The following is a 12622-nucleotide window of genomic DNA, read 5'->3' as shown; positions in this document are numbered from 1 at the left end:
AAAATGATGATTATGTTTCTCTACAGTTCAGCATAAACTGGAAAAGGAGGGGTTGGGAGAAAAAAAGTTGGTCTAATTGTGGCTTTATCAAATAAAGTGCCAATCACATAACAGAATCCTTCTATTCATCCCACAGCGGGATAATTAAGGAAGGCCAGTATGGCAATAATTCCCTGTGCCTCTTTTGAACAAGGGACAGCAAGAGTGAAGAGAGACGAGTCTGCATTAAGGTAATCAGTGTAATCATGGTGAGGTCTCGGAGGTAGATAAGGGTCAGCACCTCAGGGCAAATTAAGACCTGTACCTAACCAGCTCCATTTGTCTCACTCTCAAATCTCTCACTAGCTTTTCTCATCCTGTTTCAAAAATGTTAACCACTACATTTTCTGACTTTGCAATTCTAAATATATTGTAAATAAAATTAGCTTTGGTTTCAACAGCTGATGTTCTCTGATACTGCTCCAACACAAGATAAATTGGCACAACTATTGGTTTTCATTTTTCACATTTGTCATTTGTTCATTTTGTTTACACATCCACATTCTGCACTTCGCTCCGTCCCTCAGCGAAAACCTGCATCCCTCTTGGCACCTTGAGAGTTATGGCCCAAAAACAAGCAGGAGTTGTAATCCATTTATTCTATCCCACCAAACAAAAACTACTCAAATAATCCTCAACAACACAGGTCTTGTCGAGAGACCAGGCCTTAGGAGAGAGAGAAAGCGCAACTTAGACAGTCAGGGAGTGAACATCTCTCTTCCTGTTTCTCGCTCTCCCTCGCCGCCTCTTTATCAAGCAGGTGGTGCCCAGGGGTGGCTGGCCAGGGCTGGCAGACAAAAGCGTATGTGTGTAAACTTTAAAGCTGATTAACCCGGCCCCACTGCCTTAATGAGTGTGCCGAGTAGCGGGCACCTCAGAGACCTCCGCACTGAACCCTTCCTGCGCTTCAGACCCAGCCAGTCATCCCACTCCACACACATCAAAGAGCTTCCAGCACAGAGGAGAGGTGAGGAAAGTGGGGGGATGGTGGGAGATGAGGAGGGGGAGGATGGACAGAGGGATCCCTTATCTCCTCCTGAGAGGATGCTACTCTGCAGAGTGAGATTGTCTCGAGCTGCCACCTGTCCCAGCCATCTTTGAAGGCAATGCTAAGCCTGTGATGGGCCTGACCTCCTTCAGCTCCCTTTCTTTTATGTTTCTTTTTATTTTTTGCTTAGTTACTATCCCCTCCCACCCTTTCCACCTAGCATTCTTCCCCTCTACCCCTCTCTGTCTTGGCTTTTCTTGTGATTAGTACTTGAGGCAGGGATGCGTCCCTTGTTACCGCATACAGACTCATAATAATAATTAAAGGAGGGAAACGTTATTAGTGCTTTCTGTACCTTCAAATACAGACCTAGGAAAGCACCAAGTGGTGGTTTCACTAACATTAAAGGGGGCATGATTTCCTTGCTCTTTTGAGAAATAGTTCAATGTATCTGATGTAACAACACCATGTATTGTGATATACCATCTAAGCAGAAAAAAAATGTCATTAAGACATTTTCAGGGTTGTGATACTATACTACTATACTATAAAAAGAAGTGGATACGTGCACTAAGTATAAATAGCATTTAACAACTATTTACACTTACAAATAACATCTGTCGCTATTTTTCGAATTTACTGTTAACCTCCCGAACATCATAAATTCATGAAACTAAGCATGTTTGCTCAAAAGGACTTGTTCTTCATATGTACAAAGTTTTAAGAAGTTAGGACTTTGTGCACATAAGATATAGGCATAATAGTCATAATGGGCCATACCAGACAAATGTAAAAAATGTATCTGCTAAACAGTTTAATAGATCAAAATTAATTATTAAATAATGATTTTTATAATGTACAAAGTGTAAAGTCTATCCCCTAACTCTAAAGGGCCTTTCACACTGAGTGCGATTAAGCGACTTGAATGTATGTCGCAATGACTCTCTTGTAGAAACAATAGATCCCTATGGAGCTATTCACACCAGGCTTGATCAATCACATTATTTTTTTCGACCAGTGTGTCGATTTTAGCTGTCCAATTAAATTTGAGCTTACCCGAGCCGCTGCTGTTGCAAAAAAGTGTAAGAGTGGTGCCGTTGTTTCGAAAACCTGTGTAAACACAGAAGAAAAGTATTCCGGAATAGAAAAGAGAATGGATGTTGTGTTATCATTTGTATCTGCATGTTCTTTATACAGATTATAATTTCTATTCATTTTCCACTGAATTATGCGATCTGAAGAGCTTGAAACAGCGTACAGAGCGCTGTATTCTTCCGTGAGTCATAGAGCTCATTCGCTCTAGAGCTGTGAATCATATTATGGAATCATAACTCCTGCCCTTCCTAATGACGAAATTGTGTTCCACTTTAGATAGCAGTCAGAAGTTATTATACATACTCGATGATGGTTTCTGTATACTACCAAACTTTATTTATCTTAATTTACTGTTGTATATTGTGCAGCAAATGAGGTTAAAACCAAATGGGAAAACCTATGAGATACATACATGGGGAAAAATGTATTCTTGCCACCTACCGTGCAGGTGGGAATTAGCTGAAGGCAATCAATCGTATCTTGTTCAGTATGAAAGCTCTGTTCATCAGCGATTTGCTTAGCTTTATCGTACCACGCTCAGTGTAAAAGGGCCTTTACTCCTAAACCTAGCCTTCACAGACATTTTTTTGCATTTTTATATTTTCAAAAAAAATTATTTTGTATGATTTATAAGCTGCTTTCCTCATGGGGACCTAAAAATGTCTCTTAAAAATTACTGGTATTAATATCCTTGTGGAGAAATTTGGTCCCCATAACGTAGGGAATTCCAGGTACACACACACACACACACACACACACACACACACACACACACACACACACACACACACACACACACACACACACACACACAGAGAGGACTGGAGCGAGTGTAATGCTGTCTGAATACCCACTGAGGATGAGAGTGAGAAGTGGTGTGATTTATTTACACAGCAGTAGTCCACTCGAAAAAGAGAGAAAGAGAAAGGGACCTCATAGGTGTCAAGCCATTGTTGTAGTCTCCCACGTTTTTAAGCCAAAAGTTTTACAGTGGGTAGTGGGGTTACTGACAGCAGTTGTCTCCATCCTTCAAAACAGGCTTTATTAGACAAGGTTCAAAGCATTTCTCTCTATGAAATCTCTGAGATGGCTTTTGCATTATGATAATTTCAACAAAACACAGAAGGCATATCCAACAGATCAAGTTTTCTGGCGGAATTTCACATACAGATAAGAAGTTTCCAAGAACTCCAGTACTCCAGTATCAGGCAGTGCTGAGGAACATTTCCACTCTATTCCAACATGCTTCACCCTGAACCCTCCAGGCGAAAGAAAAAAGAAAAGAGGGAAGTCAAAGAAGCACATGAATCTAATGGTACAGCCATACACGGCAAAACTCCTTTAATAACCTCTATAAAAGAGGATCATAAGATTATCTGTGGTGTACTAAACCAAGAAGGATAACAGTAAAAGATTCACTTTCAGAATGAAAGGATCAGGATGAAGGAGAAGAAGAGACTTCTTACTAGTGCCCAAAGACTGCTCCCGGCGTCTTGGCCCCTGTGAGCTCTGGTTAAGCCGTAGCAGGGCCCCTCTTTCACAAATCCAATATGGAAACAATCATGCAGACCATCCTTGCCATTAAAGTTGTTAGTGGGAGCCTCTCTATGGCTTGTATCTTCATTTTGAGGCATCATTGTATTTTTATGATTTCATTGCAAAAAAAGTCATTAAAGCCATGTAAACTTCGGAGTATAAACTCCAAACAAATGGAGGTGCATGTGGATGTTTCTTCAACCAAGGACATGCTCACTCAGTTGACTGTAAAAATAAAAATAAAAATCTATAAATGATTAGAAAAAAATTCCATGTATAAAAACCTTGTTACTAGTATAGATGAGATATGCATTAGAATTTAAATGCAATGTTTTGCTGAAATGTTTACATGGTATCTAGCCAGTGAGACTGATTTTCATTCAGACATAAATACACGTCAACTCATGTCATCAAGACCACGGGGTATAAGGTGAACCTCTCAACATCATACTGCTCTAGAGAAGTTCTTAGGAAAGGACAGAAGGTTACATTTGAACAAAAACTAGCATGTAAGGAGGTTTACATAAATATTTATTATGTCCAAGTAAAGTCCTAGTCAAACAACCAACTCCACATCTTCATTTGATATGGTTATCCAGAATACACCAGCTGTTAGATTGGTTCTGGTCATGTCTATATCTTTGACAGCAGATGTTTACAGTTCAGTGGCCAGTGAAGGTTTGATTTTAGAGGTAAGGGGGAAATAACACCCAGCACTACCCACCCAATATATCAGTGTCAAGCTCAATCTTTTTCACCATCTCAGAAAGCCCTCTACAAGTCTTTTGTTCAGGCGGCGGTGGCATGCTATGCTCCACCAAGGGCACTGAAGTGGGAATATCCTCTGATATGGTGCGCACCAATGCAGAGCTGACCAGACAGATGCAAGCAGTTTGGATGTGTCTGTTTGGTGGGATATCATCAGTCCCTCCTCGTGTTGGTTTGTCTGGACTCTGGTTCAAGGCATCAATGAGGCTTTGGTAGAGGATTATAGGCTTCAGGAAACTTGGTAGATCTTTATCCAAGCAAGAACACAGGAATGAAACTGTAGCACCACAACGCTGATCAAGCTAAAGATGGGAGCCAGTTTGCTTTTGAGTGGGGACAATATTTCACACTGAGAAGTTGTAGACCGACACTAAATAGGCTTAGGAGTTGACCCTCTTTGCAGTAATGACACTCATGGGCTTGAATGTAAAGGACAAAGGGGCTTCAAAGAGCTAAACTCTCAAAATCTTTGGGAAAGTGCTTGTGAAAAAGCACAAATGCTTTAAGACCATAAGGACAGCCAAGACTGCACTGAGCAACGTGAATAAACCTATTGTTCAGTTGAGTTTACTGAGGAAAGGATATGGCTTTGCGCTGCTGGGACAATCATGTGTATGTCCAAGATTTTAAAGCATTGAGGAACGGCAACATTTCATCCCTCCCTGCTTGCCTTGTTCAAAACATTCCCATTCCATCTTTAGATTCATATAAAAGGAAAACATTCAATTCAACAAGCTTTAATTCCCATAACAGGACATGGCTCTTACTGGAGAAGGGCACATCTGTTTAAGAAAATACAAACAATTAGGAAAGAGGATAAAGAGAGAGAAGAGAAGGATCTTCCACTTCCCCAAGAGAGATAAGAAATGCAACGGCAGCAAGTGCCTCACTGTTGCTGCTTCCCGATGACCAGCGAACAATATAAACAGATGTCACAGTGTTAGCCGCATTTCACACTTCCACATATTTAGTGCTCTTCCCTTCATTAATCCGTCTTTCAATCCTGCCGTCTTATCTATACTGTGCATTAGCATGGTGCTAAGCAGGATGTGGGACTCATATCCAGTGTTTGTGTGAGAAAAGAGGATAAGTCTCAGGAATGACGGCTAATGCTAATGCTTCGACTAATGCTCACAAAGAGGGCTATTTATCCTGTGCGCTCTTTATGCAAAACTCGCCGGTCCTTTATGCACTTATGCAGTGTGTGTCTGCACAAGAGTTTGTGTAAATGCAGTATTAGCACCTTGACTCGCTGAAGTAACGGAGGAGATTTGTAGGACTTTCTCAGAGGTCCTTGCTGTTTTCATGCCTTGCCCCTCCTCTGGCACTTGTCGTTTGGAGCTTTGTTCCTGACACCCACTCCCAGGGTGCCCCTCTGTGTGTTACCGTGGTGACCAGGTGTGCAGAGGCGGCAGGTGGAGGCACATTTAGGCGCATTAGGCCTTGACATGCGCCAGCAGGAAGAGTAATCACGCTTTACCTGCCACTAGTACTAGTGCATACACAGCACAAACAGCCCGACTCGCTCTCCATCACATACTCTCACACACGCACAGTCTCACACTTACACTAGCACACACCTGGGACGCATTTACGAGCTGATGGATCTCCAATGGGAAAGAGAAATGCAGGGGGCTCTGTCGAATGTGAGAGTGTGCATGTGTATTGGGGTCAAGGTTTTTCACAACTCAAAGCCTGTAGAACTGAGTGAATGGCACCAGTGTGTGTTTTAAAGCAGTGATGGGGATAGGGAAGTTAGTTAAATGGTTAGTTAAATGGTTAGTTAAATGGTTCTGGCCTCTCATAATCCCCTCTGGTGAGGAGTGTACACCACATCTATAATCAACGATACACAGAGCCCTTTATTTAATCATAGTTGCTTTGCAGTCTAGACAATATACAGCGGGGGAAATAAGTATTGAACACGTCATCATTTTTCTCAGTAAATATATTTCCAAAGGTGCTATTGACATGAAATTTTCACCAGATGTTGGTAACAACCCAAGTAAGCCATACATACAAATAAACAAACAAAAATAAGTTCAGAAATTAAGTTATGTGCAATAATGTGAAATGACACAGGAAAAAGTATTGAACACATGAAGAAAGGGAGGCGCAAAAAGGCATGGAAAGCCAAGACAACTGCTGAAAACTTACAGTAATTAAAAAGCAATCCAGCCCCCTGTCAGTGGAAATTAATAACAGCTGGTTCAGTCCCAAATGATGGCCTACAAAAAGGTCTCATTGCCAAGGTGTCACACAAGACACATCTCATGATGGGTAAAAGCAAAGAGCTGTCTCAAGACCTTCGCAACCTAATTGTTGCAAAACATAATGATGGCATTGGTTATAGGCGCCATTCTAAGCTTCTGAATGGTCCAGTGAGCACTTTTGGGGCCATAATACGGAAGTGGAAAGACAATAATTTCACCATAAATTTGCCTCGACCAGTGCTCCTCGCAAGATTTCTGATAGAGGAGTGAAAAGAATAATCAGAAGAGTTGTCCAAGAGCCAAGGATCACTTGTGGAGAGCTTCAAAAAGACCTGCAGATAGCAGGTACTGTTGTCTCAAAGAAAACAGTAAGTAATGCACTCCACCGCCATGGTCTGTATGCACGCTCACCATGCAAGACTCCATTACTGAAAAAAAAAGCATGTTGAAGCTCATTTAAAGTTTGCTGCACAACATTTGGAAAAGCCAGTGAAATACTGGGAGAATATAGTGTGGTCACATGAGAGCAAAATTGAACTGTTTGGATGCCATAATACACACCATATTTGGAGGAGAAATGGCAGTGCACATTACCCTAAAAACACCATACAACTTGGTGTTGGCTCTTGGGCAACTCTTCTGATTATTCTTTTCACTCCTCTATCAGAAATCTTGCAAGGAGCACTGGTCGAGGCAAATTTATGGTGAAATTATTGTCCTTCCACTTCCGTATTATGGCCCCAAAAGTGCTCACTGGACCATTCAGAAGCTTAGAATGGCGCCTATAACCAATGCCATCATTATGTTTTGCAACAATTAGGTTGCGAAGGTCTTGAGACAGCTCTTTGCTTTTACCCATCATGAGATGTGTCTTGTGTGACACCTTGGCAATGAGACCTTTTTGTAGGCCATCATTTGGGACTGAACCAGCTGTTATTAATTTCCACTGACAGGGGGCTGGATTGCTTTTTAATTACAGTAAGTTTTCAGCAGTTGTCTTGGCTTTCCATGTCTTTTTGCGCCTCCCTTTCTTCATGTGTTCAATACTTTTTCCTGTGTCATTTCACATTATTACACATAACTTAATTTCTGAACTTATTTTTGTTTGTTTCTTTGTATGTGTGGCTTACTTGGGTTGTTACCAACATCTGGTGAAAATTTCATGTCAATAGCACCTTTGGAAATATATTTACTGAGAAAAATGATGACGTGTTCAATACTTATTTCCCCCGCTGTAGGTTTCAAACGTCACACTGCAAGAAAAAAAAAAAAAAAAAAAAAAAAAAGGTAGTCGGTTTACAGTATTGAATACCCCTGCGCTGAAGCAGTAATTCACCTTTTTAATTTTTTATGTAAACACCTTAGTCTACCTGGAAGTGTGCACTGTTTTATTTAAAAAGTTGGACTAATAGCAGCATTGTGTAATTGTAATTGTTTAATTAAAGTGTAACATGTATTTAATCCTTTAAATATTTAATTTCACATTGTGTTATGTAAACTTGGACAGACAGATGAAGGACTAGCTTGACTATAAAAAAATGTGCTTTAGCTAAATTATAACTGCACAAATAAATATTCTTACAGAGCCAATAAGTAATCACCTACCGTAGCAACAACAAAACACCATGTTATTGTTGCAGTAAGTTATACGTTATATGAAAATATAAAGAAAATATAAAGAAAATATAAAAACCTACTCTGGATCTTTTAGGGATTCTCTTATTGTGAGACAAATAAGTAATGGTATATGCAACTTATGGAGCTGTAGGTACTAGTTTAACAAAACTTTAGCACATGCTCACTCTGTTGTTCAGGCCAACTTTAGTAATTTACAAAACATTTTTTATTTAATAATAATCAAATCAAATGCCAGAGGCATGTCTGCGAAATGTCTCAAAAGCAAGAATTTCTTCCTGAAGAGTGAGACATGGGGAGAGTGCCTCGCACTCCTTCTAGCATTCATTCCATCATCAACTTTCTCCACTCCGCAGTTCATTGCTGCCCTGGTGATCCCCCATGCAGAGAGAATGGACCTTTGGACGACTAAGAGGCTCCTTTGACTTGTCCTGCTGTTTTTGAACTCCTCTGTTTCAGTGTCTGCCTTCTCCACCTGACCTCTGACCCCCCACCACCCTTTCACCCTGCACCCTCTGCCCCAACAACCCAACCCCCCCCCCCCCCCCCCCGCCCCCCGCCCCCCCCGGGCTCCAGCCACCCGGAACACCCCTTTTTCACTTTTGTTCTTTTTTGCCTTGCCCTTTTAGCCTCTGTCTCTCCCCCACATTTTAACTCTCTCTTTTCCCTTCGCTTCACTCTTTTTCTTTGTCTCCCTTCATATTTCCCCTTTTTTATTTTCTATAAACCATTTAAAAGAATGTTATGGGTTTAATACAAATTAAACTCATAAAGCACAATGTTTATTAAGACAGAACAATATCTTCAACTTGTCAACTTGTACATGATATCTGTATTTTAAATTTATTAGTATTACTTATTTGTTTTTTTTTTACATTTTAAATTATATATAATTAAATTATATATACTAATTATTTAGAAATAACAACAATAATTAAAGCTGCAAGCAGCATTTATCGGGGTTCAAGCAATTAAGGCCTTTAAGGCCTTTAAGCACAAAAAGCATCAAAAGTTATTAAGTTTTATTTAGCAAGCATGTAACCACTGACATAATAGATGGAAAAGACCATTTACAGCCAATACAGGCAATGTACCATAGGAAATATATGGTTTTAAAGCTTTTTAACAGTTATAGCGCCACCTTTGGTCCGATCTCCATAAAACTTTGCATGCTTGTTAATGATGTTATGTCACATAGGCTCACCAATTTTTGTGAAGTTCTGAGTTCTTTTAGGATTTATAGGCTTTTTAGTGTATTTTGCCACGCCCCTTTTCTAAATGACCCTATTACAGCCATCCAAATGCAAAAGTTCAACTTTTTTTTGATAATTATTGATCTAGAGAGTCCAGAGAATTGTCCTAGACTGGTCTGGCTCCGATCAGGCGAAAAACCTAGGACTAGTTCGCAAAAGTAGGTTTTTAACATATTTGTAAATATTTAATGAACGGTTTGATTGACATTAGTGGTTCTAGAGGCAAAGTTGTTCAGCATGAACAGATCTATGAAATGATATGCATTTTGTGACGATATGTGTAACACCACGTGATTACAGAGCTATAAAACTCGTTAGCGCCAACTAGTTGCCGATTTCTTTAAAAATTCTAACAGACCTCTAGGGCCATGAGTTGAACATGCCCATTGAGTTTTGTTCCGATCGGCCTCCGTTAACCTTGTCTAATAGGTGTTCAACGTCATTGGCCGATGGCGGCCATGTTTTTTGAGATACGCCAATGTCCTCATAGACATACATGGCACCTTGGACCAAGACACTGCATACCAATTTTCAAGTCAATTGGACTAACGGTCAGGTGGTTATAGCCCTTTTTATGTTTTTTTTTTCATGTTATAGCGCCACCTAGTATTCAATCGTCGCATTTTTTTTACTGTGACCCAGATTGAACCCATGCACATGTGTACCAAGTTTGGTGAAGCTATCTCATTTACTTTTTGAGTTATAGCCATTTTAGTAAAATAGGCTCCTCCCACAATGTTCATTTTGCGCCCCCTAGCGGCCTTGAATCGAAATTTCAACTTTTTTTCGATAATTATTGATCTTCAGACTCCAGAGAACATTTCTGCACTGGTTTGGTTCCGATCGGGCGAAAAACCTAGGACTAGTTCGCAAAAGTAGTTTTTTGACATAATTCAAAATGGCGGAAAAATTTGCATACCGGAAATGAAATCGGAGATGTACACTTCGTGCTTTAACCCCTAACAATAGTAATATTGATCGAACTTGATGAAAACTTAAAACATTTCTTTGCTCTCTCATTTGCTGGAGCACCCCAACCAAACGCTGCCTCATCGCAGGCACAGAGTGGAGATTTCTTAGAGGTCCTTACTGTATACTATCCATACCTTCCCATTCATCTGACACTGCCTCGCCCCATTAAAACACTCTCTTTCTGCCTATTTCTCTCAAATTCTTTGTAAACAGAGAGTGGCAGAATTGCTGAGGTGGTCAGGTCTGTATTAATCAATATGTGAGGGTCTGACTGGTCGGATTGTAGTTGACCCTTGTGCATTAAGATGGCTAATGAAAGGGCCTAAACGATCAGTAGTACAGTGGTAAATGGTTTTGTGAGAGAGAACAAAGGTAAAGGGCATTTAATTAAGTGCTGTGTATTAAAACTACACTGTCAAACCTAATTCAAAACCAATTTAGCGAAACTAAACAAGCTATCACATAGAATCCTCGTCCATAGGTGATGACCAGGCAATGGTGGTCAACAATATTAACCTCTTAAAAGGCCTTGACTACCCTCGTCTGTCTCTCTCTCCCTTTATTTATCTCTTTCACTCTATCCTGTCCATGCACAGGTTCTTGCTCTCTTGCTAAGAGTCTCTCATGATTATTGATTATAAAAATGATGGGGGAGTCCGGTGGACCAGAGAAAAACAAGGGAAAGATAATATGGAAAAGAACAAGGCAGGGGGAGTTTGACTGCTCTCCGCTCTGTGGCGCTTTGATCACGCCGCTGATGAGCGAGACTGGAGTTGTGTGCTTATACTCTGCCCCTAATGAGGGAATTAGGGAGCAGAGAAGAACGTCCCCCATACTAACTTCCCCTCTGAAAAAAAATGAAAAGGCAAGCGAGAGCGAATGAGAAAGAAAGGGCAAATAGTCAACTGTCAGGCCCAATCAATCCATTAGCAGCTTTGCCTTTTGCCTCGCAAAGGGGAAAAGTTAGTGTGCTGGCCCTGCCTAGTGTTCGTCCTTGAGTTTTATGCATAGACAATATCTACATTCTATAGGGACTTGATGTTCATGGTTCATTGTGACTGTCCTATGCAAAACACATGACTGAGATAACTTCTGTAGGGATAGGCTCACCCAAAAACAAAAGGCAGGAGGCAGAACAATTTTAGTAACAAATCAAATATCAGTTTGTTCCTCACACAAATGTCTTGGATATCTATAGACGACATTTGGTGAACCTTTTTGTCAATATCTACTATTTGTTGCAAAGAAAGTAGCAGCCAATACATTCTCCAAAAAATGTTACTTTGTATTTCACTTTTTAAGGTGGACTATCCCTTTGTGATTTAAGGATATGTCCTAACATATTTTAGGATAAATAGCCAAAAAGTATAGATTAATTGGATTAAACCAAAAAAGACCATGACTGCATATTGAGAGAGTGCTTGTCCTGAATATGCCCCAAAAAACTATGAAAAATTAACTCACCATAGTGAGTGTCCAAGTATCCATTGCGAGGGTCCATAGCAAACAGCGTCCCCCGATAGGGCAGGGTGTGGTCTGCCAGGTGGGGCAGAGAGCTGTGAAGTTCTTTCTTCACCAATGGGGAGCGATCTTCTGTAGAGGTGGATGGCTCCTCACTCAGTTTTCCTGATGTGCCCAGAACCGCGGTCCGCCCACTGATGGCATTACGCCTCTCGCGATGATACGGGGAACCTGAACTGTCATCCTCTAAATGAGAGGGGAAAAAAAGGAAAAAAAAGAATGAATATGAATACTTTTATTGAAAAAATATGAATATTTTAATCTATTTTTACATTTTATTTGCTTTTTATTATTACTAAATATAATTTTCAATTTTGCCACTTTATTGAAAAGAAGAGTACAAAGAGATGAATTTCAAGACCACGGCTAAATGTCTTTGCATGTGTGCTAACTCCTAATTCATGCTTGCAAAAAAAAAAAAAAAAAAAAAAAAAAAAAAAAAATTCAAGCAGTAATACATAATTTGATCAATTTTAAGTTCATCTCACAGTGCAGTAATGTTTGTGTCCAGTCCAGTTATGGTCTAAATCTGCAGTTCTCAATATTTTTTGCTTCAATCACCCCCCAAAGACAATATTTAAAGGCTCCTAAAGATATTTCTT

The 12622-nt window shown here is 40.1% G+C and overlaps 1 protein-coding gene across 1 annotated transcript in view; it reads right to left on the bottom strand.

Moving 5' to 3' along the window:
• The window catches only part of gli3 (GLI family zinc finger 3), a 250478-nt gene that overhangs the window by 117414 nt on the left and 120442 nt on the right, over positions 1-12622 (bottom strand). Inside the window, exon 3 of the mRNA XM_081352419.1 lies at positions 11964-12206. Within this exon, the coding sequence (XP_081208545.1) occupies positions 11964-12206 (243 nt within the window). The remainder of the gene's footprint in view (positions 1-11963; positions 12207-12622) is intronic.

Source organism: Scardinius erythrophthalmus (assembly GCF_964197995.2).
Source record: "Scardinius erythrophthalmus genome assembly, chromosome: 22".
NCBI classification, from domain to species: Eukaryota; Metazoa; Chordata; class Actinopteri; order Cypriniformes; family Leuciscidae; genus Scardinius; species Scardinius erythrophthalmus.
The sequence above is the reverse complement of the archived record's forward strand: the minus strand, read 5'-3'. Positions and strand labels throughout refer to the sequence as shown.